Below are 26,117 nucleotides of genomic sequence, written 5' to 3' on the forward strand. Positions count from 1 at the left end.
AAGTATTCACCCAACTGATTAATGGATTGTTTCTTCGGAATCTCCTAATTTGACTAAATAAAAGACCAAAAATGCTCAATATTCTTTTGAATGCAGTTAGTATCGGCGTTCAGCTAGTGTCTACCTACAGGGTTAGTGTAACCGGGAGGATTACCATAAACAATTAAGCGAAGTAGCTCTAAGCCATCTAGACCATACACTACTGCATCCTTCGCCTCGTCACGTTCTTTTGTATATGACACGTTCGATTTTACTTATCATTCCCTTGTGGCAACATGACCGTGACTACCATGACCCGTGGGAAATTTGATTTTGTTTTCATCATAGTACTTCAATCCAGTTTTTCATATTCCTTGAGCCCGTCTAGATCTTGGTTGAAAAATCTTTGACGGTGGAGCGAACAGGGATGCACCTAATCCTTGTCCGGGCCAAACGGGAAGAGTTCCGCACGAGGGATTACTGGCCAAGCAAATTTGACGTTTGAGCTAGTCTGCCCACCTTACCTGAATGGGGTTGATTGACAAGTGATAACTTTAGTGAGGATCATTCTCTCTTCACCTCCCATTTATTATAAAATCCCATCGAATTCGAGTCGAATGGATGAAATATCATCATGGCTTCTACATACTCCGCTGCCTATTTGGCAGAGGATCGTCGAAAACCGGCGATGATTGGAATTACATTTGTTACAGCACTCTCCTTTACTGTGGTTATGGTTAGACTTTACGCTCGAAGGTTCTTGATCCACGAATTAGGTTGGGATGATCTTTTCATTCTGCTTGCTCAGGTATGCCTACTTTTCATTGATTCGCATCCAGCACTTAAGCTGACCTTGAAATGCATTCAAGTTAGTCAGTTGGGCCACAATGTGTCTATGTATGATGATTCTCCGCTATGGATCTGGTCGACACTTGGCAGCGCTAGTCAGCCACCCCGAGGAGCTGGTCTTGATGTATAAGTGGCTTGTCACAACACAGATGGTGTACATGTTCAATTTGTGGCTTTGTCGTGTATCTGGGTTGGCTTTTTATGCCCGTCTAAACCAAATGCCACGATTCATTCTTTACCTCCGACTTTCCTTTGCCTTTGTGACTGCTGTCTATGTTGCACAGACGCTCATCATTGCCCTTCAGTGTGTTCCCCTTGCAGCCCTATGGGGAGCTGTGGAAGGGAAATGCATGGGCTCAAAGATTACCTTTATTTCAACGGGCGCGCTTACAATCGCCTGTGATTCATTGATTCTTCTTCTCCCTATCAATATTGTTCTATCGTTACAAGCATCAATGACAAGAAAGCTTGCTCTATTGGGTATCCTTTGTTTTGGCATATTGTGAGTGTTTCGTTCCTTTCCACATTCGATATTTGTCCATCATTGCTGACATCTTCTCCAGTGCCGTCGTGTAAGTGATTATTTAGATACCTTGAAAATCCCAGCTAATGTCGAATACAGAACATCGGTACTTCGAATGGTCTCCATGATTGTGTCAGTTGAACACGAGGACGATGCAACATGGTATTTCTCACCTGTCATTGCTTGGACCTGCGCCGAGGTCAGCGCAGGCATTATTGCACTCTCTCTACCAGCACTACGAGCCATCTTTGGATTTGTCAAGGAACGACGTTCAACGAGAGACCAGAGCTATTCTAATGGCTCGGAGAGTATTGGACTTGACTCAGTGCCTCGATCCCTTAAGCCACGAATGTTCCGGGCAGATATCTATGAAAACACAGTCGAGGTCGATTGTGCGAGGAGTGTGAGCCGGGAGGCTCTTTGGGATGGAAGAGCCGAGCAGAAAATCAGAGTAACAGACACGGTGGATATAGATGTCCGAGAGTAATTTATAACGCCACTGGCTTGAATTTCTATCTAAAGGTCTCCATATACTGTACCAATTCCACCGAATCATCATATTCCCAAGAGCCACAGACGGACCAGGTCGCTTATAGAAAAGCCCATCAAACCTCTCCGGAAAGAAACCGCATATTCCCAATCCAGTATTCCCGTTATTCTCAATGTGGTCGGATCAACAAGAACATTATGCTGTGAAAGATCCCCATGATAGAAAACATACTCTTCCTCCGCACGTGGAATTTTGCGAACCCAAATATCATTCTTCGAATATTCCATCGCTCGATACGGCGGGATGATGATTCCTGATGGTTCACCTTAGGGATTCAGACTTGAGGTTGCGGAGTGTAGCAAGGTGCTGCTCGAAATATTTTGTGACGATGAGCTTTTGATCATCTGATAATTTTGCCATTTGTATCCTGTTTAGGTGTTCCATTATTATCATGAACATTGTCTATTTCGAACGCGCCGTATAGCGTTGGGACGGGGATATCGGTTGCATTGCGGATGTAGTGGAGTGTTGCGGCTTCATTTTGGAATTCTTCTTTGCCTAGGCGGGAAATCTTCTTTTCTCCTCGGATTTAATCATGTATCCTCCTGGTCGGAGTGAGCGGTCCCTAAAATAATTCTCGTGGTGGTTGTAGACTCTTTCGGAGGATTGAGTGTTAGATGTGTAGGGGGTAGGTGAGATACGGTGAGCAATTCCAGGGCTGATTAGACTGGTTGCCTCATATGGAGGTCTCTCTGTCATGATGTTGAGGATGGCTCTTCTGAAATATGGAATGTGAGTATGGACTGGAGATATGGCAGGTCGCAGTGAGGGGTAGCTTGGTGAAAGAATCACGCGCAGGGACTTGTCATATAGCGCTTACAGACCGTCATTTCAGAAGTAAAAAACATCCCAAGCCAGGCTGGAATCAAAACTAAAATGACCGATTGGACATCGAATAAATTGTCTCTGTTAGCAAGTTTCCTCCCTGGCTGTAGATGTAAATTCCACAGTCTCCATCCCTGATTGGCCCTCCAAAGCCAGACCCACGTGACCCCGATAAGTCGATAAGGATTTTTCCGTAGCAACGGCAAATGCAATTCTCCTCAAAATCCAAAACTTCACCCATTTCCACTCTGTACTGCTGGCAGTGCTCCATATATTTCCATCATGGCTCAAGGTTCAGTGAAGAAAAACAAGCCCGCCGCTGCGACAGCGAAGCGGTAAGTTCCCAGTTCCATCGGTCCACGTTCAAGTTTTTGGATCTTTGCCAAACCAAGTGACTCTTTGCTAATTGCTGGTATTTAGGTCTTCACTCCTCGCTTCTCGCACCAAGCGTGGTCCCAGGCAGGTCGCCCCCAAGAAGGCTTTGCTGGTGAAGGCGGCGAAGTTGAACAAGGTATGTGGGGTTTGTTTAGTGCGGTCCAGGCGATAGTCCTAACTCATACTGTATAGAAACTCACCTCCGGCCTCGTGGGAAAGACTGAACGCAGTCTTGCGTCGAAGGCGGGTCACTTGGAGTTGTTGGCTGGTGGAAAAAAGGAAAGACTTGACAAGAAGAACAAGGCCACCGCCGCCGCGAAGAAATAAAGGTGGAATGGTGGAAAAGTTATCTGGCTCTCTTCTTTTATTCTACATCGCGTGTCCATAGCGATGATTCATGAAATCGATACCCCGTTCGTGGCTTTCTTAATAATCCTGGAAGATCAGACAAGATCATATGAAAAGTAATTCTTACATTCAAAGTCGAGGTAAGATGACACGAAAATATGTAACAAGAAGCCCAATTTTCATGTACAGAACTCAAGCAGTGGCCGCAGATGTTGGAATCAACATATTTTTGAGGTTAGAGCGGCATTCATCAATCGTAAACCGGTAGATCGGGTGCAAATATGCAATCATCCTCCGGGCGCAAAGCAAAATTTTGAATCAAAGACACTAAACTAAAGAGAAAATAAATATTAAACAAAGAAAAGGAAGAAAGGGTATCTATAATGTCCAACTCCGTCACACCTTGCGAATCCAGGCGGTCTCTAATTAAAGCTTGGAGACCTTGCTAGGAACACCAGATTGCTCAATCAAGTCCTGGCCATGATTCATCCAGTCCAGGAAGCCCTGGTCTGTCGCATCGGAGGGGAAGTCATCCCACACTGCGTTCTCCGCGTCTGCATACGAAGACCAAATGCCTTTAGGGATATCGGCTGTACACCATGACGGCAGCTTCGCTTGAACGCAGGTGTAGTAGACGTACAGGATGCGGCAAAGAAGCTCAACCCGATCAACGTAGTGTTGCTGGCTGGGGTCAGGGCTTTGACCACCATCACCCAGTCGCTTCCACCAGGAGCACCGCCACCGCAGCGAAAGAAGGATGTGGCCTAATTCGCCTAGGAAACGAATGTGGGTCTCGTGGGAGATCTGCTTCCATTTGATGTTGTAAAAGTCGCGCTCTAATTTGCGGAAGCCTTCGACTTCGAGCATGCGGCATACAATGCGGGACAACTGTGCTGCGAGGAGAATGTCTCGTCGGTCAGAGGGGTTGTTGATATCCATGTCCCGTTCCTCCCCGTTGCCGTCGAGCGGAACAATAGTATATTTTGCACGACTGGGCATATTGTTCCATTGGGAGAGCAAATTCTGTGAGAGAGATTAGAGTGGTCAAGAAAATTGAGGTGATGTCAACTTACGTAGGCTTGGTTCATTGGGTCGCAGTCCTTGACACACGACAGCCAGTTTTTGGATTTGTCTTTCGACTCGACAATTCGGCGGTCAATGAACTCAAGGAAGGTGGACTTCGAGTTGCCGTTATACTCGGTCAGACCTTTGAGAAATTTGTATGTCTCTCCAAGATCGAGGACATACAGAGAGCCCCAGGCCTGACTGGCGCGGATGTTGAACCGCCCCTGGCGCTCGCCGAGGAATGACAGGAGCTGGCTCATGTCAAACTCTGATGGAATTTCCATACGGACTCGGCCACTTCCATCTAAGGCCGGATGATTGATAGCTCGCTGCGAGATGTAATTGCAGGTTCCAAATTCAACAATACTGGAGAAGCACGCACGCGCACATGGCTGCTCGTGTAGCGTAGGGCGACAGGCGTCACAAGGCGCGCTTCCGTCGCACTTGCGCTTGTTCAGTCGGCATTGGACACAGGTATCCTTGTTCTTGCGGCGCAAACCAGCATTGGCCCGGCCGACCATACTCAGAGGGCCCTTGCGACGAGCTCCCCGTGGAGGGGAGACAAAGTCTGCAGATGCAATAGAGCCGCCTTGTCCATCTTCCTGGACAATCTGAAGAGGCTTGGCAAGGCCCTGATCCATGGAGCCTGGCGCACTACGGTTCTTGCGCTTCCGAACAGTGGCCACGGATTGCATGGCAAGAGGCATGGGCCGGCCTGACGAGCGTTGACCCGCAGCCGAGGAGTGCCTCGATCGCGAGGGGATGGCGCCCATGAGTTCCGATGGAGACTCGCTGACTATGAAAGCCGTGTTCTTAGACCCAGACTGGGAGTTCTCGGGCGAACCCATATCTGGTGTAGCAATCTTCCACCGGGAATCATCCAGCTGGTGCTCCACAAAAGTGGGTGGGTCCTCACTCGTTGCAGAGTATGAGCATTCATAGACACCAGACACGTCGCCCGAAACCGAGGAACTCTCTGACTTGAAATGGAATCCATCTTGTCCGATCTGGCCGCGTTTCGGCGACGACATCAAGGACGGGGGAGTCATGTGAGAGACCGGCAGCTGCGACTCTAGGTTATTGAGCCAGCGTGACTCGAGCGATCGGATTGACGGCTGCTGGAATTCGCGCAGCGATTGATCCTTGCCATGGTTCCGGGTATCAATCGCTAGCGGAATACCCTGCCCTGGGATGTTCTCCATTGAGATCCCGTGGGGAATCTCCCAGTGATCAGGAATGATTGGGAACGATTGAGGCATCTGCTGGAACATCATGGCCTCAGCCGGCGCTTCCGGAAACCCCGGGCCCTGGGGCATTTCACCTATATCCTCCACAATCACGGCGGCATTCGACGGAGCCGGGGCTTTTCCGTATGGGTACATGATAGGCGTCTCGAGCGGCATCCCAGCCGCGACAGAGTTGAAAATCTGGAAATGAGGCCACGTTTCGTCGGCGTGAAAGTTGTCGTCGGTCGAAGAGGGCAGAGTCCGAGGACTGACAGTGCCGCTCCCAGTTCCCTCGCCGGCATCGTAAGGAAAGTTCTCCGTCACATCCCGCTTTCTAGAAAATCCCACCTCGATCAGTACAAGCCTCTTCGCTATGAAATGAGGAGTACAAACCTATTGTCCAAACGCGGCCGATCGCCCGAGCGATCCAGCAACGAACCTGTTAGCGGATCATGAAAAGCGCCCAGGTCTGTGACGTCGCACTGGCTGGAATCCTGGCTGGTATCCCACTCGGGAGGTTGTTCGTAACCCAGATGTTCCCACGACGCGACTGAATAAGCCCCGTCGGTTTGCCAATTATCGAGAATTTTGGGGTCGATCCCCGCAGCCGTTCCAGTGCTTCCAGAGTCCATACAGGATCAACCGGAAGGATGATGGGTGTCGGAGCCGACCAGTCTGAAGAGCAAAAGTCCCAAAAAGAAGCTTCTTGAGACTCTTGCTGAGTTTGTGTAGAAGGCGATAGAGTAAAGGGGAGGGTCGGTCGCGAAAAGCAACAGACCAATATGCGCGCGAAGAGTCGATGGAGCGTTGAGGATGGAAGTATTCGAGGGGAAAGAAGAAGGAGGGCTGACGGGGTTTCCCCACCTAGAAAGTTTTGCTTGCTGCGATCGTCTTTAGCGTGTGTCAGCACAGACCGCCCGTTGTAGTTTGTACGATTCTATATCTTTATATTTTATATTGTACTTTTGGTTTAGAGAGTTATTCAATAATATTTACATCTATCCAACTCATACCGATTTATTATCTTATGTTAAAAAAAAAAAAAACCAATGCAACGCCGATCGAGGTGTGGGCTGATACTAGGCGAATCCACGTTGTTGAGGGACCCGTGGGACTAAACAGGGACTAAGCAGGGACTAAACAGGTACTAAACAGGTACAAAGATTGATTACATCAGTCCCACTACTACAGTATACTATGTAGCATTGAGAATGGTGTAGACTACATGTAGTATCCGTATGAAGTACACAGTAGACATATGCCATATCTTTCATAGCTTGCTATACTCCAACTATGTACCGCCGAGTCCATACTCATGAATAGTCATACATTAAATCAATATTCATCGCCAAGCATACGGAATATAAATCTCTGACTGAATTTGGCTCACCGCAGACTCTATCCGGTTCTACCAAAACTGCACCCCGCCACCTGAACAGCTTCACCGCGACCGGTCTGGGTGGACCACCGGTAAATGCTCATGGCTCAACACTTACCCAGTATCTTTATTATAAGTTCTTACCCCGGACATTTACATTTTACATTTTACATTTCACATTTCAAGAATTTTGAATATCTCGAATATTTCGAATATCAAAATTATACCAAAAACTCCAAATTTGAAAGTGAGACCTGAGACCTGAGACCTGTACTCCACCGGCAGAAAAAAAAAAAAAGGTCAAATATGCATATCCTAGTAAGTTCGAATGACAACACATTCTTTTTTCATTCTTTTTTTCATGTTTTCTTCTTTGCCTACTTCCGAAAATCTGGGAAAGGTCGAAGTGTAAAAAGACACCCACAAAAGCAAAAAAAGACAAGTCTAGCTAGTCCCGGAGTCACTTGCACCCGTGGAAATTCCAAGCTTACTACACTTCCGCCAATGCGCATAAGCAATTTACATACGTTCCAAGGTTACTCATATCAAAATTAGGTAGTGAACGACGATGGCCCCCCAAACTCCCGCCTATCACCCTACGTCAAACCCCTGGTGAACGCCCTCCAATCCTCCGGCCACCTAGTCTCAGTCGCCATCCCAGCAGCCTCCCGCTCCTGGATCGGAAAAGCCCACATAATCGAAGCATCCCTAACAGCCAGCTACGTCCACCCGGACTCCTTCCGCGAAGACGGAACCTGGGATGAAACAGCCACTCCCCCCACAAGTTCTGACTGGGTGGTAATCCAAAATGGCACACCGGCCAGCTGCGCCCAGTTAGGATTGTACAATTTGTTCACCGATCGTCCGCCCGTGGACCTCGTGATCTCCGGCCCAAATCATGGTCGGAATGCTTCGACTATTTACAATTTGTCGTCGGGGACCGTGGGCGGGGCGTTGGAGGCGGTTTTCTGCGGGAAGCGCGGGATTGCGATCTCGTTTGGTAGTAAGGATCCGCAGACTGATGGGGTTATTGCTGCTGCGGCGCGATTGGCGGTCAAATTGGTTGACCATCTTTATCGTGTCTGGGATGAGAGGGTGGAGTTATATAATATCAATATTCCTATGAGAGAGGATGTTGAAGAACGACCTGTTTTGTACACGCGGACTTTGCCGTATTATTGGTCGCGGGGATGTTTGTATGCTGAGGGGGAGAAGAAGTTGAATGGCTTGACCAATGGGCATTGCAATGGGGTTAATGGACATGCTGAGATGCCCAGACAGCGCCATTTCAAGTGGTCGGCTGATTTGTCGGATATGAAGAAGACATTGCAGGAGAGTGAAGAAGGGACGGATGCGCATACCGTGTTAAATGGGTCTACTAGGTATGATGTCCTCGTTCCGATTTGGTGTACTAGCCACTGACTATCCTAGTGTGACGGCTTTGCGAGCCAATTTCTGGCATGTCCCCGATCTCGAGGGACCTTTGAACCTGAACTGATAAGTTTGTATCGTTCTGGTCGGCCCGGTAATGCATAATGCATAATGATTCATTGTTAGCGTGTCGTCTTCCTCGGGCGCCTTTCAATTGCATGAGAGCTTAGTTGATCATTTCGAGGACCAAATACCCCTAGTCTTTTTATATACGAGAATGAACCATATGGAACATCATTGACATTGAACTATCAAGATAGTTTAAGCAAACGCAGGGATGCGACAGAACTTGGGAATAAAATAAGTAGAAGGGTGTATCATAAACAGCTCAAATGATCAATCGATGGTCCTAGAGTGCGCGAGCAGCTTCACCAGCGCCGCTCTCAACTGTAGATGCCTGTTCTGCGCGCATCTTGCCCTTTCCAACACCACCCTCACCAACGCCCATACGGCGAGCCACGTAGCGCTGTGCGACGACCCCCACCGCCAGCGAAATAGTCTCCTCAATCCACTCCGCGACCCACTCACGAGGGTCGACACCGCCGCTCTCAATAATTTCCGCAATAGCTTCGGGCACCTCGGCGTGCGCCACCTGCGCGGCCTCACCCTCCAGGGTGTCAGGCGCAGGCGCATCAAGCCACTCAATCCACTTAGCAGGCATGGATTGAGAAATGGTGTGGAATGCAATACCATGCACGGGGTCATGGAGGTATAGCGCGAAAGAGATCTCCTCATCCGCCTCCGGGACTTCCACAGCACCAGAAGCGGTCTCCTCACCCGAAGCACCAGCCTGGAACAAATCCGCCGACACAGTCTGACGAATAGCCTGAATAGCGAGGAAGATATCACTACTGCGGACAGGGTTCGACTCGCTCAGAATTTCACTGGCCTGTTTAGCAGCTCCCTCAATCCCGCCCCGGGTGGAAAAGTACTCCGTTGCATAGCCCTCGGCGCTAGCGCGTGCCAGCTTGGACGCCTCGACAGTGCCGGGAACGGCGTTGATGGTGCGTGGATTGCCAGGTGTCACGGTACGCCACCAGGGCCCGTCGTTCCAACCAGCACTGGAGATATAGCCACCGACATCGAGACTGCGCTTCGGAGCAGACTCTTGACCTCGCTGAATGACAAGGAGGTCGCCACCTTCGACTTGGGCCATCACTCGTGAAAACACGGCGTAAACGAGGGGGTCGACGCCCGGGTATCCGGAGAAGTCGTGAGTCACATGGATCTGAAGACGTTCGTGCGATGAGATAGGAGGGGCAAGGGTGTGGATGAGGTTTGTGAAGGTGGGGATGGCCATGTTGCGAATCTCGCCGCCTGTAGGACTAGATTAGTCAAGAATGGAAAGCTAGTTGCGTTGAATGATATACCGAAATCACGGAGGGCTCCAACATTGCCTTTCACTTGCTGGGCCCAGCGCTGTGCCTCCTCGTTGTTTTGAATTTCCTTCACGGCAGCTTCAGCCTGCTTCATTGCCGCACTAGCAGTTGCGAAAATTCCTCCCCACCATCCACCACTTTGTTCCTGCTGCTGTTCCTCATGTTGCGGTTGAGCAGGGGTCTCCTCCTTCGGCTCCTGCTTTATTCCAGTGCGGGACGAACGACCATCCTCTGACTGGCGGGGCCTCTCTTCCCGCTCGATGGTCGCACTGGGGCGAGGCGACCGTGTCGATGAACGGGGCTTATCGGTAGAGAGACGAGGGGTGCCTGGACCACTGCTCGGTCGCTGGACAGAAAGGGCGAGTTCAGCAAGGACGTCTTCCTGTGACTTTGCATTATCGGTGGCTGCAGGCTTGGAGGATTGAGGCTGATCAACACCGAGGTTGTCGAGGTCGAACTGAGCCAGAAGCTCATCATTGGTGGGTTTTGCCTTCGGAGGCATTTTGTCTGTTTGCGCAGTGTTGGTTCAGGAGAGGTGACGACACAGGTGGGAGCTCCCGAGTGTGGAGTCAGCAATGCCAAGACCGCCACTCACATTCCGCCTGACATAGGAGGCTGAGAGGGTAGAGACCATTGACCACATGATGCAATTGAGAATCTTCTAGTACTTTATGTAGATGTATGTTTGGTACATGTATGTCCTTGTGAAATGTGGTGGCTGTTTATGCAGGCAGCCTTGAATAGTATATAGAAGTTCTAGGTTTGGTACCACGGTAGGTACAAGCAAAGGTAGCGTAGATTGTCGCCCAAACACCCGGGATAACCCTTGTTATATCAGAAGCCACATTTAACAAGTCGAGAATTAAATATCATCCTATCGGGTGATATGCCAGCCAATGATAGCGGCGGTGTGGATGATGATTGTGGCGCGTGTCAATTGCGCCCATAGCAATTAGTAGGGGAGGAGACCGGCAACCCAGCCCGCCAAAGGACTATGAGGATTACTCATGTTGACCCGACGGTATGGGTTCCCGTATTTGGATGATGATCATATCTCCATTTGAACCAAAAAAATCTTCGTTTCAGCTCGATAGCTCTGGAGTTGTAAAGTATAACCCGCCAATCAGGTTTAGACAAGCAAAAGACTGTAGATCCCGCCAATCACAAGCTTGGGTACAAGGGCCGACGATGGAAGTGAATATAAAAATTCGGATACAACCTTCTAGTTGATTCTTCAAAGTTGAAAATCCCATTCGACGTTCCGTGGTACAAGCGGGTGCGACCGGACAGTTGGGGAACAAATATGCAACTTCTTTTATGCGGATTACTTATCCGTAGCTGGCGAGGCTTAAAACTATCAATCTATGACATTATGTAGATCCATAGGGCAAAATGAATTTTTTTAAAAAAAGAAATAACGAACCACCAATCATCACTCTATCTCACATGGTATGTATTTTTGTGTTTCTTTTTTTCTATATTTCCTATGATTTGCGAATGCTTACTTCAGAGATCTGCACGCCAAAACATCATACCACATGATCATGAACTTTTGTAGTTCAATTGGATATTTAGAGAATCCCTGTCTTTCCGTTGCGCTCCTGAAGGTTGGAGAATCTACCGAACCATCGACCGATCATAACCTTGTTCTTGAGGCAGAAAGTCCCCACCTGCAAGTCCGCAAAATACCGGCTTGTCATTGGTGGCAACTGATCCCGGTTGACAGGGCCACACTAGGATGGGAATTCTATATATGTTAAAGGTCAACATCCAAATAGTCGAATTTAGTCCTATAATCTATTTACTCTGTCATGACCGGGAAAAATCCCAAACACAACCCAGACGGGGTAAATGCTAAAGATGATGCAGTTCAGCCAGATCGACATAGTACCCCTGCAACCCCCAAAGTCCCTACAATTATGGAAACCTCCAGATCAACAAGGGGCTTCAAGTCAACTCCAATATTGAAAAACATTCATGGGCGTTCTAGTACTAAAGTTGCAATTCCTCGTCAAAGTACAGGCTATACTCCTCGTTACAACCGAAGAGTCCCCCGGGCTTGTGAGTCGTGTAGACAACGCAAAACAAAATGCAGTGGTGATACCCCAGTATGTCGACAATGTCGTGAACTAAGGGTCTCTTGCCAATACCCTGTGGGATGGCGAGACAAAATGAAACAGTTCGCCACCTCTAATCAATTACAATTGGGAACTATATGAACTAATTGAAGATAGGGAACTTGACCGACTCTCTGCGGAAGTGCAGGAGTATGAGAATTTTCTGGAAGAATTACGATCGAGCGCTGAATCTCGAACGGCTGAATGGGTCACCGAGCTTATGGACAAAGTACGTAAGAGATCCAATCTACGACAGTAAGCCCTCTAACATTTGTTACAGTATGGCTTAAAGGGAGATAATCGAGAAAATAATAAATTCTTGATGCCTACCCCTCAAAATGAGATGGAACCCGACGAACCATCTCCGCTTTCATCTATTGGGTCACTGGAGGCCATCGACCGACTAGACGAAGACCCAAATCGATCCGAAGACACTCGAACAACTGGGGTGCTGGGCAAAAGCTCGGAAATTACGTGGATGCAACGAGTCCAGAGAGAGGCAGAGCAACGAGCTCAAGGGAACTCAGGGACCTTGGAATCGAATACAGCCGATGACGAAGAAAAGGAAGCATTTTCTCTTCATGCCCTAAACTACCACCTTGACGACCTGGATATTTCTGTCCCTGAACCTGTTCAGCTGTACGCCATGCCCTCTCGACAATTAGCCGATCAACTTTTGAACGATTACTTCCAAAAAACACATCCATTCTTCCCCATTCTCAGCAAACAACTATTCCGCGGACAATATCACGCCTTCCTCGACTCCGCTTCCCGACCGGGCGACAAATGGCTCGCGGTTCTCAACATCATATTTGCGATTGGCGCCAAACATGCCCACCTAATCAATGCAGCGTGGCGGGGTGACGATAATGATCACTTAGTCTATCTCACTCGGGCCAGGCTTCTCAGCATGAACAGCGAAGTCCTGTTCAGTCATCCGGACCTCCAACAAGTCCAAGTCGAAGGACTGATTGCATTCTACCTACTAGCGTCCGACCAGATCAACAGGTTTGTGTTCTTGATACCAGCCCACTGTAAACTCGAATTAATCGATATAATCCATATAGAGCATGGAGAATTTCTGCTTTGGCCGTACGGTCGGCAATTACTCTCGGCATCAACCTCAAGATCACCAGTCCCAAGACCCCCAGCATCACCAAAGAGGCCCGGTACCGGGTGTGGTGGTGCTTATACAGTTTCGAGCATATGTTGGGCATTATGACTGGCCGGTCCATCTATAGTCTCGACGGAGGATATGCTACTCCCTTACCGCTCCCATTCGAAGAAGAACAGCTACAGGAAAATCCCGCAGCTGCTGAAGTTCTGAACAACCCCACCCTACGGGACGCGCTGGTCGGCAATGTGATGGCGAGTTCATGGATACGACCGACCGGCGACAAAGACGATTTACACAAAACTCGACTACGCGACCAAACGTGGCTTAAGAACTTGCCCGTCAATTTCGGACTGTGTTACCTCTACTACAGTGATTTGACAGTCGTTACGCAGGAGATACTCAACAAAGTTTATACAACAACGGCAGTTCTGCTTCCCTGGTCGGAAATCGAAAGCCGACTAGACGACCTGAGGTTCCGTATTGATCTATGGAAATCAAGCCTGCCCGCCTCTCTTGACTTTACCCAAGAAGAAGCCGACGACAGTCCAGACCACCTTCGCTGTAAATTGTTTTTGGCCTTCCATTACTACAGCGCCAGGATCACTCTGGGCCGACCATGTCTTTGTCGACGTGATGCACGGCAACACAACGCACCGCAAACGTTCAGCCATACAATGGCACTGATTGCCTTGGAATCGGCCAACGGGATGCTAGACTTGATCCCTGACAAACCAGATGTTGTCCAGCTGTACCAGGTCTGCCCCTGGTGGTGCGTACTTCGATACCTCATGCAATCCGCCACAGTCTTCCTCCTCGAACTGTCATTCGGCTGCGTCCACAATCCAAAAGAGGAACACAAGTACGTCTCATTGACCAAGAAGTCCATTCGCTGGTTCTACGCCATGTCCGAGCACAGCATCGGATCCCGACGCGCCTGGCAGATTTGTGACTCCAGCTTCCGCAACCTAGCAGGCGGCATGAAGTACAACACCGACGATCTCCCCGGCCATCCAGACCCAGAGCGCACTACAGCCGAACCCGCACCTTCCTTCCCGCCCGAATCTAGCCACAATGTTCCTTCCGGTGACTTTTTCACCCTGCCAACTGAGGATCTCCACCTCTTCGGTTCTCACCCCATACCTGATGGAGATACCTTCCCGAGCTCTTTCAACTTCACAACACCAGATCTCATGTCCTCATTGCATGGACACACTGATATGACTGATGATTCCTACTTTCCATACGACCCTCTCAGCGGAGAGTTTATCAGATCTTTCTTTCCATCTTCGGAGGAAGAAACCAAAAACTGAGACTACCGTGAGAGCGAGTTGACTTAACTTTCATGGCGTTTTTTTTATACATGGCCTGGCCCGATCGAAACATGAAAATCGGAGTCGATGCGCCGCTTAGCGTATCAGCATTTTAGGATAAAAAGGGTTTGCATCAATAAAAAAATTCGTTCCCTGGGGGAATAGCATTGAAAATACAGCAATTTGTTCTGTTGGTGAGTTTTCTGGACTAGACTGTCAGAATTCAAATCAATACACAGAATGAAAATATATTAGAAAGGTTGAAACAATGTGATCAGATCACCAGAGCTATGTAGCTCTATAGATCTAAAGTGGGACCGAACGTATGATGACTAATGGATATACTCGCCCCTCGATCTTCAACCTGAAGGGACTTACCTACCTTTTCGAGGCAAGATGTGATATTGACGATATTCTCTGATTGCCCATGTGTCAACCTAAAGGCAATTGAATTATGATTACATCAAGCATGTTTTCGTGCTTAAGGCAAGAATTCCCCTGATTGAACCCCGATTCGCGACCACGTACACGGTCCATCACAATGATGCCGACGGGACTAACAGGGCTACTCTATTTACATTGGTCATAGATCACGATTGAGTGTTGACTACTACATGGCTAGACGAACTTCAAATATATCCAATTCCTTCCTAAAATATTACCTTTGACTTGATATAACGGACCGCCATGGACGGGAGCGGACAGCAGCCATGCATCCGACTCCCGCGGCAGTACGACTTATCGGGCCCGATCCCGCAGCGGGACCACGCGGGGTCATAACATCGAGCATAAATAGGCGCCATGCTTTTACATTTCTTTATACTAACAATTCAATCTCGGATTCGATCGAATGTTATCTTGACTAATATATTGCTTTGAGCCTTAATACCTATGCTTCTTGCCAAAGTATACGTGAGTTCCAACTTCCCATATCCGATCTACTTCTTAGTACCAGGTCACATTCCACACCGAACTTGATTCTAAACCAGGAAGATATCACAGAACCCCCAATTACTGTTTACATATACATCATGCGCCTTCCCTACGTCACAGACCCTCCACAAACCAACACCCCCGAAGAATCCAGAATCCTAGCGAGCGTCCAAGCCCGCCGAGCCCCCAACCCCCTCCTCCCCCTCGACCTCGCTCTCCTCCACTCCTTCCCAGTAGCAGAAGGCTGGAATACTTTTCTCGGCGCCATTCGCACCCGAACAAGTCTATCAGCCGTTATCCGGGAATTAGCCATCTGCCGCGTTGCGGTTGTTAATGGCGCATTGTTTGAATGGGAGCAACATGCGCCGTTGTTGCGACAGGGCGGATTGAGTGAGGATGCGCTAGAACTTGTTGGGGATACACAGGTGGACTTTTTGGGTGATCCTTCGTTCGGGTTGGGTGTGTTGAGTGTGAAGGAGAGGGCGGTCTTGAGGTATACGGACGCTATGACGAAGAATGTTAGGGTTTCGGATGCGGTTTTTGGGGAGTTGAAGGGGTTTTTTAGTGATCAGGAGGTTGTTGAGATTACCGCGACTGTTGCGGCTTATAATTGTGTCAGTCGGTTTTTGGTTGCGTTGGATGTTGGGGAGAAGAATTGAATCGAGTCTATATAGTTTTACATATGTCGATCGCCATTTAGTCACGCATGCATGTGCATATCGTTCTGTGTACCTTGAAATCGGGCGCCCGTGGAATTAATCTATACTCGACGAATCTAGCACATGCAAAATGTATAAGGTTCATAAGGAAAATATCTACATCAAATAAGATTGTTCTCTTTACCATTTTATGTATGTATGTTGCACTGTACAGGTAGATGTATATAATCATACCTTGTGTTCGAGGATCTACATTTCTGGTGTACCTCAGAATATTGAATGTGGGATATATATCGTTCTCTTGCGAGCAAATCCTCTGTTTGGGGATTCATTAGATATTCACGATATTAATTTTAGTCTTCCTGGATGTCGACTGTTGATCGAAATTCACAGTAGTGATTCGTTGAATGTGATACGTTATGCGGGCATTCTATATTGGAGGTCTGTGCTCAGTTGAGACACGCGATGATCGGGTTAAGGGGCTAATAAAGGGATCTAAAGAAACAGACATGAAACTGACTCAGCACCAGCTTTGCAATTTTCTGTTTATTGTTGATTTATTTATCTCGGTATTGTATTTTTTAGTATACTAGCACTTTCTTTTATTCTTAATCAAATACCATTGTATGCTTCGTTATAATAGTGCTTAGAACCCTTGCAGCGGAAAGGTCACACTATAACGGAACCGTCAGAAAATTCTTCCGATTCTTGATATTATTGAAGGACTTAATAGTGTATTGGTCATTAAATAATATAGAAATACTAGTCTCTACTAGTTCCTCTTGGAGTGTATGGTTACCGGACTACCATGGTAGTAAAACCGTAAACTGTCTTTAATAAAAGCAAAAAGGTCTATATAGCATGGATTGTAGGTGATTAATATGTAATGAATATATAGATGTCAGCAGATAGAACTATTCTAGTCGATCAAATATTAATTTCAGTTCATCTGACGTTGAGGCTTGCAGTGAAGTTGGCCTAGTAGATAACTAGAATATGATTGGTTAGGAGACAAAGATGGTGGATCCGGTAAGTTGTAATGGTCACTACAAACTAAACCAAACGCTCAATCTCTTTTCTTCGCCTTCATCGCGTCCTATTCCCATACTTCTGTTTCATCAAGCCGTGAGTTTAAACTAATTCGAGTCTGCGGCTCAAACTCTGTAACTTTCCTTCTATATTTCACTTCGTGGGTTTCTCTTTTCCCTTCCCCCCTTCTTCTCCCCACGAGAATCTTTTTTTTCTTCTTCTTCTTTACATCCGCCTGCACCTGCAACCATCTCTACTGCATCAACACATTTGTTGCTTTCAATATATTGATTCCTGTTCACCTTTCCCTTTGTTCTTGTCATTGTCCTACTTTCTATTTCCTGTCGGGGGTTGTGGCCGCGTAGGTGAACAACCTCGTTATCCGCCCAGCCTTTTCAAGTACACATCCCTGGCAGCCGCTCTCACCAACCAAGCGCCGTCTACCACGGCACTTCACGTTCGGTCAATTCCAATTTGATCGAGATCAAGGAAGTCATTTTGACTCATTTGATTAAACTATTTGCCATATGGTACGTTGTTGTTGCTTGTGCGCGTTCTTTTCCTTCGAGTTTCCTTTTTTTTCTTCCCAGTATCTGGCCAATACACTTCCGGGTCAGATCCTGATCCACACAATTTGCCGCGACCGTGTCTGAATCTACTCTTTGCCCTTCCTTCTTTGACTTATGCATGTTCAAAACCCTGCTCAAGTTACTTTTGATCGTTTCATGCATATCTTATACTGTTTTTTGGACGCGATTTCCCTGTTTCGTTGATGCGATACCTCCCCTGATCTTTTCTGCCATTACTATGGGGAAGGCTTGGCACTACAAGCGAAACCGGCTAACCCATCTATACAGATACCTGCGCCATACATTCTTCGATCTTCACGGGAAAATCCCGTGTCTGATTTGCCTGGCACTTGTATCTTTTCTTTATCCTGACTCTTGATTTGATTTCTCTTTCTGCTGCCCAAAATGGCCCCCATCCCGCGGGCCGATTTTGATATGGATAACCCGTCGTCTGACGTGGGTGACAGCCAGGATCAAGATTCCCCGCTGCGCCGCCAGTTTTCTGAACCATTCCGTCCCCAATCTACTTCCACCCAGATTTCGCAGTCTCCTGAGCCACTGGCCAAGAAAATAAAATGTGACTGGTGCGGGAAACTACTAGAACTTCCCCAAGATGGCTCAATCTCTAGGGAAGATTTGCTCAACGATCACATTACTTCAGATCACCCAAGCTCGCATTCATTTGAATACGATGATGGCGAAGAGCTTGAAGAGGGCGATGAAGTCGAAGATGCAGTTGATGCTGATGAGCTTGAACTTGACGATGAAGAAGCCTTGAACGATGCATCTCAGTTTGAAGAAAACGATGAGGCCTACCAAGTCGAAGAGGCTGACGAAGCTGAAGATGCCGAAGACGCTGAAATGGCTGATCAGACTGAAATGGTAGAAGCCGACGAAGCCGGGTCTGGCGATCAAGACCAAGAACAAGGAACCTCCGTCGCATTTGCGACCAACGGTGATAACAGTGATGAGGTTGGCACTTCCAAAACTTCCAGCATCGGCATTAAAGCTGCACCTGAGACCCAAGCAAAGCTCGATACGCTTGAATGGCTCACAAATCCCCGGGGTGCATTTCCCGAGGAATTCCGCCGAAGATTGGCTACATGGCAAGAGTCAGACATCAAAAACCGCCTGCCCAAAATTTGGACCGTTCACAAGGCCTCAAACTTCTCGGAAAACTACGATCAGGACATTGCTAAAGTGGACGCTACCTGGCAAGGTGTCTTCGGCGACAAGCCTAAGAAGAAGGATGTATCGGAGCCAATGGTGCGACCATCCCCCTACAAAACGTCCCAAGTTTCCAAGGGCCAATTCCTCGAAATCAGCTCCTTTAATGAGCTCATGGAAACACTCCGAAAGCCAGAGTCTCTTACGCCTGATGAACTGTATGCAGCCACTGAAGCTGCTGCCATCGCGATGAAGACATGGCAAGATGAATACATTGCTCTTGATAAACTCTACAATCGCACACACCGCCACTACCGGGCCCCACTCCACAGCGATGCTAAGCGGGAACAGATTGTAGGCCACAAGAAGCGATCAGGACAGCCACTCGCTCGGGTCGCTGAGAATGAACGTGACTTCGAGGACAGAAAGGAATCAATGTTGTACGGATACAAACACAATTTCTTTGCGAGTAACTTGAGCACTACGGTCAGCTGGACCCCCCAGAACCCATTTGTTCAAGGCGGGTTCGTCCCTACCCCTGCGCAAGCTCGAAAGATGGCCGCAAAGGTGGCCCCTGAAGATACCAACCCTGATGGCTGGACGCCAATTGTACGCTACGGGGTGGAATTCGTCCCCAAGCTGTGGGAGGCACGACGAGAACCCGTATTGAAGTTCACACGCAAGCGCAAAGCTGTGGAAGTTGAGCCTAGCAAGACCGAGGAGGCTGAGGATACACAGAATGAGTCTGAAGTTGCAGAGGAAAGTGAAGAGGAGACGCGCCCAGTAAAGCGACGAACTCGAGGCCGTGGTGGTCGCGCCACAATAGATACCTACCAACCCCCCGAGCCCCGAACTTCAACTCCTCGTGGCCGCGGCGGTTCCCGTGCTCGTGGACGTGGCCGTGGTCGTGGCACTGGCCGGACTGCATCGGCCCGTACATCCATCGAAGGCAACCAATCTGCGACTTTCCCTACCCCGACCTCCTATCGTGGTCGCGGCCGTCGGGGCGCGAGCATAGTGAGCTCCACTCCTCAGGCCCACATGTCTGAGGAAAGGACTGCATCTCTGCCTGATATCTCTCCCATGCCGGAGGCAACTCCACCACCCAAGGCCAGCCCAGCCGTGAAGCGGGATGCCACAGCCGAGGAAATGGAGGAGGCTCGTCGACTGAAGATCGCCAATTCCAAGAACCCCAAGCGCACCAAGGCCATGCTGGATCATTGGGAACGCTTCAACCGCGAGGGTCGGATTCGCAACCCTAAGCGCTCAAAGGCGCAGATTGAATCAGACCGACAAGACGACCCTGTCAAGGCCGAAGTCCTGCCTCGCCCACCTGGCCGGCGCCGCAAGTCTCCATCTCTGGCGCCCATCCCTAATGGCAACCTGGCCCCGAAGGCCCCGGTTGGAGCCCCTATGACCAGCCACTTGGGACCTGGGCCTACATTGCCGCCGATTGGAATGCCCCAGTACGCGCCTCCCAATCCATACGGTCAACCCCCTCCCAATGTGCCAATCGGGCAGCAATTGCCCCCGCAATATGCGCCGTTTCCCTATGTCCCCTATCCTATGAGCCACATGCAGGGTCCTCCTCCTGGCGCTCATCCCGTCGCTCATCCTAGTACCCATCCGGGCAACCATCCGGGCAACCATCCCGGCAATCATCCGGGCAGTCATCCTGCTGCTCATCCTACTGCTCATCCTACTGCTCATCCTGCTGCTCATCCTGCTGCTCATCCTGCTGCTCATCCTGCTGCTCATCCTGCTGCTCATCCTGCTGCTCATCCTGCTGCTCATCCTGGTTCCCTCCCTCCTCACTCGGGCGCACATCCTGTCCCTCACCCTGGCCCACATGATCACCACCACCATCACCGTGGAGTATGATCAAATGTTGAAGGAGCTCAGTCTCCATACACAACTGCGTGGCGAAAAACACAGACAAATACAAATACAAGTACGACTGTGCCGACCATCTGTTGTGGTAGCAGCCCAGTCGTGTCTGCCTCATCATATTGCGAAAAGCAATGATGTTTCACTAGAGGTCCCGAGTGCCTCAAACAAATCATATGTTTCTGAACATTTAGTTTTTTTCACCCTTTGTTTGGGTCGTTTTATGTTGAAGTTTTGCGGGTTGGCGTTCAGGAAGGGTTTACGGGATTCACGGTGGGAGTCTAAGCCAAAAAAGGACCTGTAAATTCTAATGGGAAGCTACCTCTGAGATCTGGTCTTATCTCAGTAGTAGCAAGGCGTGTATTTCTACCAAATTTCTATGTATGATAAGGCATCGAGCACATTGACAAATTAACTGCCTGAGGCGACAAAGCTTAACGCGTAGACCTAGTGACCGCCTTTGAGCAGTTTGCTTCATCTCAATCGAAACAACTGCGTCAAAAGACCCCCACATCTCCCATTGTCTCTGCTTCACTTCGTACTTCAGCTTTCTCCCGGCGAACATTTATTTTTACTAGTTAACTTGTCAAAATGGGAAAGAAGAGACGCGGTCCCTCCTTGGAAGAGCTCCTGGCTCGACCATGGTGTTACTACTGTGAGCGTGACTTTGACGACCTGAAGATTCTGACGTTGCATCAAAAAGCCAAGCACTTCAAGTGTGATCGATGTAATCGTCGACTGAATACTGCTGGAGGTAAGCTTACACCCTTACAGATGATTCTGGTTGAATGCGACATTGACATATGTGACCCAGGATTGTCGGTGCACATGAGCCAAGTTCACAAGGAACAACTCACCGAGATTGAAAACGCGCTGCCCAACCGCGCAGGTCTTGATTGCGAAATCTTTGGCATGGAGGGAATCCCGGAGGATGTTCTGCAGGCCCACCACCAGCGTGTGGCTACTCAGTTCCAGCAGGCCGAAGTTGAGCGACAAGTGGCCACAGGTAACCCTCCTGCAGGGGCTAATTCGGGCGCCCCGGCAGCCAAAAAGCCTAAGTTGGAAGATGTGTCAGAACTCAAGAAGCGATTGGCAGAGCATCGGGCGAAGCGCGCAGAAGGAGCCGCTGGTGGTAGCAGTGGCGAAGCTACCCCGGTGGGTGCTGGACAGACCCCGACTTCTTCAACACCGGGTGGCTATGTGAGTCTCGCTTTCGTGAAGTAGATTGATGCCAGAACTAATATGATCCCAGGGACATTCTCCTATTACGCCTGTCTCTGCGCCTGTGCCTGTCGCAGCGCCTGTGCCTACACCAACCGCCGCACAGCCGTACTCATATGCGGAACCCTACACCTCGCTTCATGGAGGGTCACCTCTTGCTCCCCCCTATCACCAGATTGCCAGTCCAGGATTTCAACCCTTCCCCCCAGCCGTACAACCAGGCCCTGGCCCGATGAGTTATAGCCAACCTGGATACTCACCTCAACCATTCACGGGCCCGCCTGGCTATGGGCCTCCTGCTTACCCTTCACAACAACCTACCCCGTCCGATTCACTCCCTCCTCGTCCAGGCAGCTTGCCACTGCCCTCCGGTCCCTCCGGTCTCCCACAACGCCCAGCATTCGCTGCCCCGCCAGTCAACGCACAGCAAATGCAACAAATGCACATGGGCCACTCGATACCCCAGCCAGTGCCTGGCTATTCCAATGGCGATGCTTTCCAGACCACCCCGCCAATCTCATCCGTTAATACCCCCTCGGGTGTGGCGAACGACCCTACAGATAAGCCGGCTGACGGAACGGAGAAACCCAGTAAGAAGGACAAGTCGAAGCCTACACGCATGATATACTCGGACCAAACAACCAGCCCCGAAGAAAAGATGGCCCAGATCCCTCGTTACGCATTCTCGCGCGATCGGTTCCCGGCGGAAACGGCACTGGGCGAACTCCCCGCTGCGACGGTTACAGGAACGATCCGCGATCAGGATACAGTGGTCGATCCGGCTCATTAAACGTCTCAATTTCAAACCCGCGATGAGACGATGTTTAAGGACGGGAAACGGACTCCAGCTAAGTGCGACACATACTCTAGCGACACATGAGCATTTCTATCTGGCTGGCTTTCTTCTTTTACCTGCCCTGATCCATCAGTAGTTTTGGCGAACCCTTCCAACTGCCAAAGGGGAACAAGATGTCCCTCACGCGATATGCTCGATCTTGCCCGTGAGTTCTGTCGCTTCATAGGCCCCGCTAATCAATCGGTGCTAGCGGGTTGGCTATGAAGGATTTGACAGTACGTCCCTGCTCTGACTGTTTCTCCCTCCCCTTGTTTCCCAATGGCTGAGCGGGTGCTCAATAATTTTGCCGTCAAGGCTTGACGAAGTCATTACATTCAGATGTAAGTTTTTCAATTAGCGTTTCAGGTAGGGAGTGAACCAATTCAAAATGTCGTAACCTATCATTTAAACTACGAAATGACTTCCATAAACCAACTAAAATTCATTGTTGCATCGCTAGAAACAACAGCTCACTCAATCATACCATACCAAGCACACTAGTCCAGCACTTAATCAAGCTAACCCCTCTTCTCCTTCACAGCAGCCCCAAAAACAAAAACCCCATACGTAGCCAACAAAGAAAGCCCAACAGGAACAGCCTTCCCACCCGTCTTAATCGCCCTCGGAATCGAGCTTCCACCCAAAACAGTCGAAGCCAACAAACCCAGCTCCTCACCGTATGTCTCACCTGCGCGCAGACGGTAGAAGGCGAGCCCGTAGATCGCGCCAACGGTGAGACCGGCTGCGATTGAGGGGATGGAGCCTGTGCGGGCGTAGCCGATTGCGCCGCCGAGGGAGGTTAGGAGGGAGAGGGCTAGAGCGGAGGTTGTGGGGGGTTGGGTGGACTGGTTTTGGTTTAGAAATTAGTGATTTGGTTTTGGCTTTGTATTTTGGATTGGGGATTTGATTGGAATTTACCATCTTGAGGATCAAGGTTGCTTTTATGTATGGGGTTTCCAAGCTTGGTGGAGGGTAATGGTGTGATGGGGAAGTAGATGTTTAGCTTTCGGGTGATATTAGTCAGATGACGTGAGATAAGATGGATATGGGCCGTGAAGTATAAAGTTGTATTTGAATCTGGTGAAAGCCATAAATTTTAGTAATTATATTACAAATGTAATTGATTTGGTTGGAATTAGGTTGGATTGTTAAAATCATGCATTCATATTCTTTTGTGGAGTCTGTACATTAAATTCTATCATGACTTGGTAGACTCAGCTTGAGACGTATTACTTGCTGATCTACCCTCGTGGTCAAACTTTTAACCCGTAGCTCGTATAACATGAAAATGCATCTCAATCTGTCGCCCAGTTCAGCATGCTCATAACACGGGCTCAATCGTCCCTTGCACCCTTCACACCATTTTCACTTGACACAAGAGCACCATACACACCAACAGAGGCCTCCTGCTCCTGCTCCTCCTCTACCTCTTCCTCTACCACAACCCGGTGAGGGCCATCTTGCTCCACAATCCAGAAAGCAGGAACAACACTCCACAGCGCCAATGCGCTCAGTAACCACCATGGGATAATTACATACCCCTTCTTCACACCATAGGAAAACGCAGACCCGATTAGCGCTGGGCCTGCCGCACGACCTAGAGCGCTAACGCTCGTTCCGACTCCATTCAACGTGCCAAGAACCGTCATACTTGAAGCAGAGTTCGTAAGCAGGATCGTGCAGCATGGAACACCAAAGACCGTTGTGCCGAGCTTGGCGAGCATGATTAGGAGAACGGCTGGTAGTTTGAAGGGCTCTGGGACGATAGCTGTAAAAGGTGTTAGGAAGAAGATGATTGGCATGCAGATAGCGGAGATTTTGAAGCAGCGTAGGATACCGAGGTGCCTGGCGATTGGTGGGAAGGCAAGGAATTGGATGACCATGCCGACAATTCCAATAATTGTGTAGTAGATGCCGATGGTTTGGGAGTCTGTACCAATTAGCTTCTGCTGTGTCGTGTGCTCAGAGCGCTCTACTTACCAACGCCGAATCCACCTGCAAATTTGAAAGGCAGCTGGACATCTGGACTGTTTAAGTCTTGAACTGGGTAATTGAGAAAAACAGGGAATACAGCATCAAAGGCCATTCCCAGTCCGGAAATCAGTGTATAGGAGGTTAAGATCAGACAAGACTGCGGCGTAAAGACCTGGCCCCAGCTGGGCCGAGCAATGGGTATCGCTTCTTGCTTCTTGCGAGGAAGTAAGGTAGCCCGCTCTTCATCCGAATCCGAATTCTTCGTCTCTGTACCCCGCTTATTCCGCGAAGTACAAGGCCGAGTAAGTGCCTTTCCAAGCTCAAGACCCAAATCACGTCGTTCCTTCTTAGTAACATGTGTTTCCTAAAACCGTCAGCAATTTGTCCGTCCCCATGAGATCTTAAACTCACGCGCAAAAACAAAATCCCATTCAAAATCCCAACAACAAAGAAACAAGCCGCTGCAATATTCGGCAACGCAAACGGGTACTTCTTCAAAAACTCCGAGCCTCCAAAGAGTCCAGGATGTTTATCCGCCGGCCGCGCTAATGCACCCCCAAACGCAGGTCCAAAGATGCTACCAATGGTCCAGACAAGCGGCATGATACTAAACGCCCGTGGCTGGAGTTCCCGCTCAGGTACAATCTCCGCAACCATGGTCCGGATAATACCCACGTTCCCGTTCATCAGCCCGATCAGGGCGCGGGTTACAAGCACCATGGTGAGGGACGAGGACATACCCAGAACAAGCGATAGGATCATAGTGCAGAACAGCCCACTAATGATTACTGGCTTGCGGCCTATATAATCGGATAGCGCGCCCCAGGGGACGGCCATGATGGCTTGGCTCACGGATGCGACCGCTGAAGCGATACCGGCCCATTTTGCGACCTCAGGTTTGGGGACGCCAACATGTTGGATTAGTTCCGGCTGGGAGATGTTAGTAACCAGATTATTTGGTCCATGGATGTTGGGGGCTGATCGGCGTTTGGACAGACTTACAAGGTATGGAAGAATAGATGTGAAGACGACTGTACACAAATGATCTTAGTGGATATTTCTCACAGGCTGGCTTATGCTCTCTGGTATTTTCATGCACGTACTGGGTTCAGCGAATCGACATATTGCTAAAAAGACGGTCAATAACAGAGGTTCGTGCCGAGATCCGCGAAAAACATACCCAAAATGACAAGCTGCTTCACTGGCAGACGGGCTTTCTGCATCTTTTATACCCCGGTATCTAAGAAAGATCAAATCTACCCAAACCTGAGAAAACAAAGGAAAAAAAAAAAAAAAAGGGAGAGAAGCGACAGGCCGAGTCCGATCGGCAACTGCGAGACATTGGACTGCAACTTGTAGGTCCGAGCCGCT

General features: G+C 49.1%; 11 protein-coding genes across 11 annotated transcripts; 7 read left to right on the forward strand and 4 right to left on the reverse strand.

Moving 5' to 3' along the window:
* Positions 1-613: 613 nt before the first annotated feature.
* N7520_011651 (uncharacterized protein) lies at positions 614-1,838 on the forward strand (the record flags this gene model as incomplete). The annotated part of the gene is made up of 3 exons (XM_057145584.1): positions 614-787; positions 849-1,330; positions 1,451-1,838. The coding sequence occupies 3 exons, from the start codon at positions 614-616 to the stop codon at positions 1,836-1,838; spliced, it is 1,044 nt and encodes a 347-aa protein (XP_056991338.1).
* A 1,170-nt stretch (positions 1,839-3,008) lies between these two features.
* On the forward strand, positions 3,009-3,428 carry N7520_011652 (DUF2462 domain-containing protein; the record flags this gene model as incomplete). The annotated part of the gene is made up of 3 exons (XM_057145585.1): positions 3,009-3,061; positions 3,147-3,237; positions 3,294-3,428. The coding sequence occupies 3 exons, from the start codon at positions 3,009-3,011 to the stop codon at positions 3,426-3,428; spliced, it is 279 nt and encodes a 92-aa protein (XP_056991339.1).
* A 447-nt stretch (positions 3,429-3,875) lies between these two features.
* N7520_011653 (uncharacterized protein) lies at positions 3,876-6,372 on the reverse strand (the record flags this gene model as incomplete). The annotated part of the gene is made up of 3 exons (XM_057145586.1): positions 3,876-4,472; positions 4,523-6,074; positions 6,134-6,372. 3 exons carry the CDS (start codon positions 6,370-6,372, stop codon positions 3,876-3,878), a joined length of 2,388 nt encoding a protein of 795 aa, XP_056991340.1.
* A 1,052-nt stretch (positions 6,373-7,424) lies between these two features.
* On the forward strand, positions 7,425-8,616 carry N7520_011654 (5'/3'-nucleotidase SurE; the record flags this gene model as incomplete). Its single annotated transcript, XM_057145587.1, has 3 exons — positions 7,425-7,436; positions 7,674-8,500; positions 8,550-8,616. 3 exons carry the CDS (start codon positions 7,425-7,427, stop codon positions 8,614-8,616), a joined length of 906 nt encoding a protein of 301 aa, XP_056991341.1.
* Positions 8,617-8,898: 282 nt separating this feature from the next.
* N7520_011655 (DUF5427 domain-containing protein MTC1) lies at positions 8,899-10,430 on the reverse strand (the record flags this gene model as incomplete). The annotated part of the gene is made up of 2 exons (XM_057145588.1): positions 8,899-9,866; positions 9,920-10,430. The coding sequence occupies 2 exons, from the start codon at positions 10,428-10,430 to the stop codon at positions 8,899-8,901; spliced, it is 1,479 nt and encodes a 492-aa protein (XP_056991342.1).
* A 1,309-nt stretch (positions 10,431-11,739) lies between these two features.
* Positions 11,740-14,472, forward strand: N7520_011656 (Zn(II)2Cys6 transcription factor; the record flags this gene model as incomplete). Its single annotated transcript, XM_057145589.1, has 4 exons — positions 11,740-12,107; positions 12,163-12,274; positions 12,326-13,053; positions 13,113-14,472. The coding sequence occupies 4 exons, from the start codon at positions 11,740-11,742 to the stop codon at positions 14,470-14,472; spliced, it is 2,568 nt and encodes an 855-aa protein (XP_056991343.1).
* A 1,031-nt stretch (positions 14,473-15,503) lies between these two features.
* On the forward strand, positions 15,504-16,064 carry N7520_011657 (carboxymuconolactone decarboxylase family protein; the record flags this gene model as incomplete). The annotated part of the gene is made up of 1 exon (XM_057145590.1): positions 15,504-16,064. One exon carries the CDS (start codon positions 15,504-15,506, stop codon positions 16,062-16,064), a length of 561 nt encoding a protein of 186 aa, XP_056991344.1.
* A 2,003-nt stretch (positions 16,065-18,067) lies between these two features.
* On the forward strand, positions 18,068-20,811 carry N7520_011658 (uncharacterized protein; the record flags this gene model as incomplete). The annotated part of the gene is made up of 2 exons (XM_057145591.1): positions 18,068-20,447; positions 20,765-20,811. 2 exons carry the CDS (start codon positions 18,068-18,070, stop codon positions 20,809-20,811), a joined length of 2,427 nt encoding a protein of 808 aa, XP_056991345.1.
* A 496-nt stretch (positions 20,812-21,307) lies between these two features.
* Positions 21,308-22,727, forward strand: N7520_011659 (putative C2H2 finger domain protein; the record flags this gene model as incomplete). Its single annotated transcript, XM_057145592.1, has 3 exons — positions 21,308-21,470; positions 21,531-21,916; positions 21,969-22,727. 3 exons carry the CDS (start codon positions 21,308-21,310, stop codon positions 22,725-22,727), a joined length of 1,308 nt encoding a protein of 435 aa, XP_056991346.1.
* A 563-nt stretch (positions 22,728-23,290) lies between these two features.
* On the reverse strand, positions 23,291-23,693 carry N7520_011660 (TMEM14 family protein; the record flags this gene model as incomplete). Its single annotated transcript, XM_057145593.1, has 2 exons — positions 23,291-23,617; positions 23,691-23,693. The coding sequence occupies 2 exons, from the start codon at positions 23,691-23,693 to the stop codon at positions 23,291-23,293; spliced, it is 330 nt and encodes a 109-aa protein (XP_056991347.1).
* Positions 23,694-24,106: 413 nt separating this feature from the next.
* Positions 24,107-25,969, reverse strand: N7520_011661 (MFS transporter; the record flags this gene model as incomplete). The annotated part of the gene is made up of 6 exons (XM_057145594.1): positions 24,107-24,702; positions 24,753-25,110; positions 25,158-25,676; positions 25,749-25,777; positions 25,850-25,873; positions 25,927-25,969. The coding sequence occupies 6 exons, from the start codon at positions 25,967-25,969 to the stop codon at positions 24,107-24,109; spliced, it is 1,569 nt and encodes a 522-aa protein (XP_056991348.1).
* Positions 25,970-26,117: the final 148 nt, after the last annotated feature.

Source organism: Penicillium odoratum (genome assembly GCF_028828045.1).
Source record: "Penicillium odoratum strain IBT 22623 chromosome Unknown utg000008l_segment0_segment0, whole genome shotgun sequence".
Taxonomy (NCBI): Eukaryota; Fungi; Ascomycota; class Eurotiomycetes; order Eurotiales; family Aspergillaceae; genus Penicillium; species Penicillium odoratum.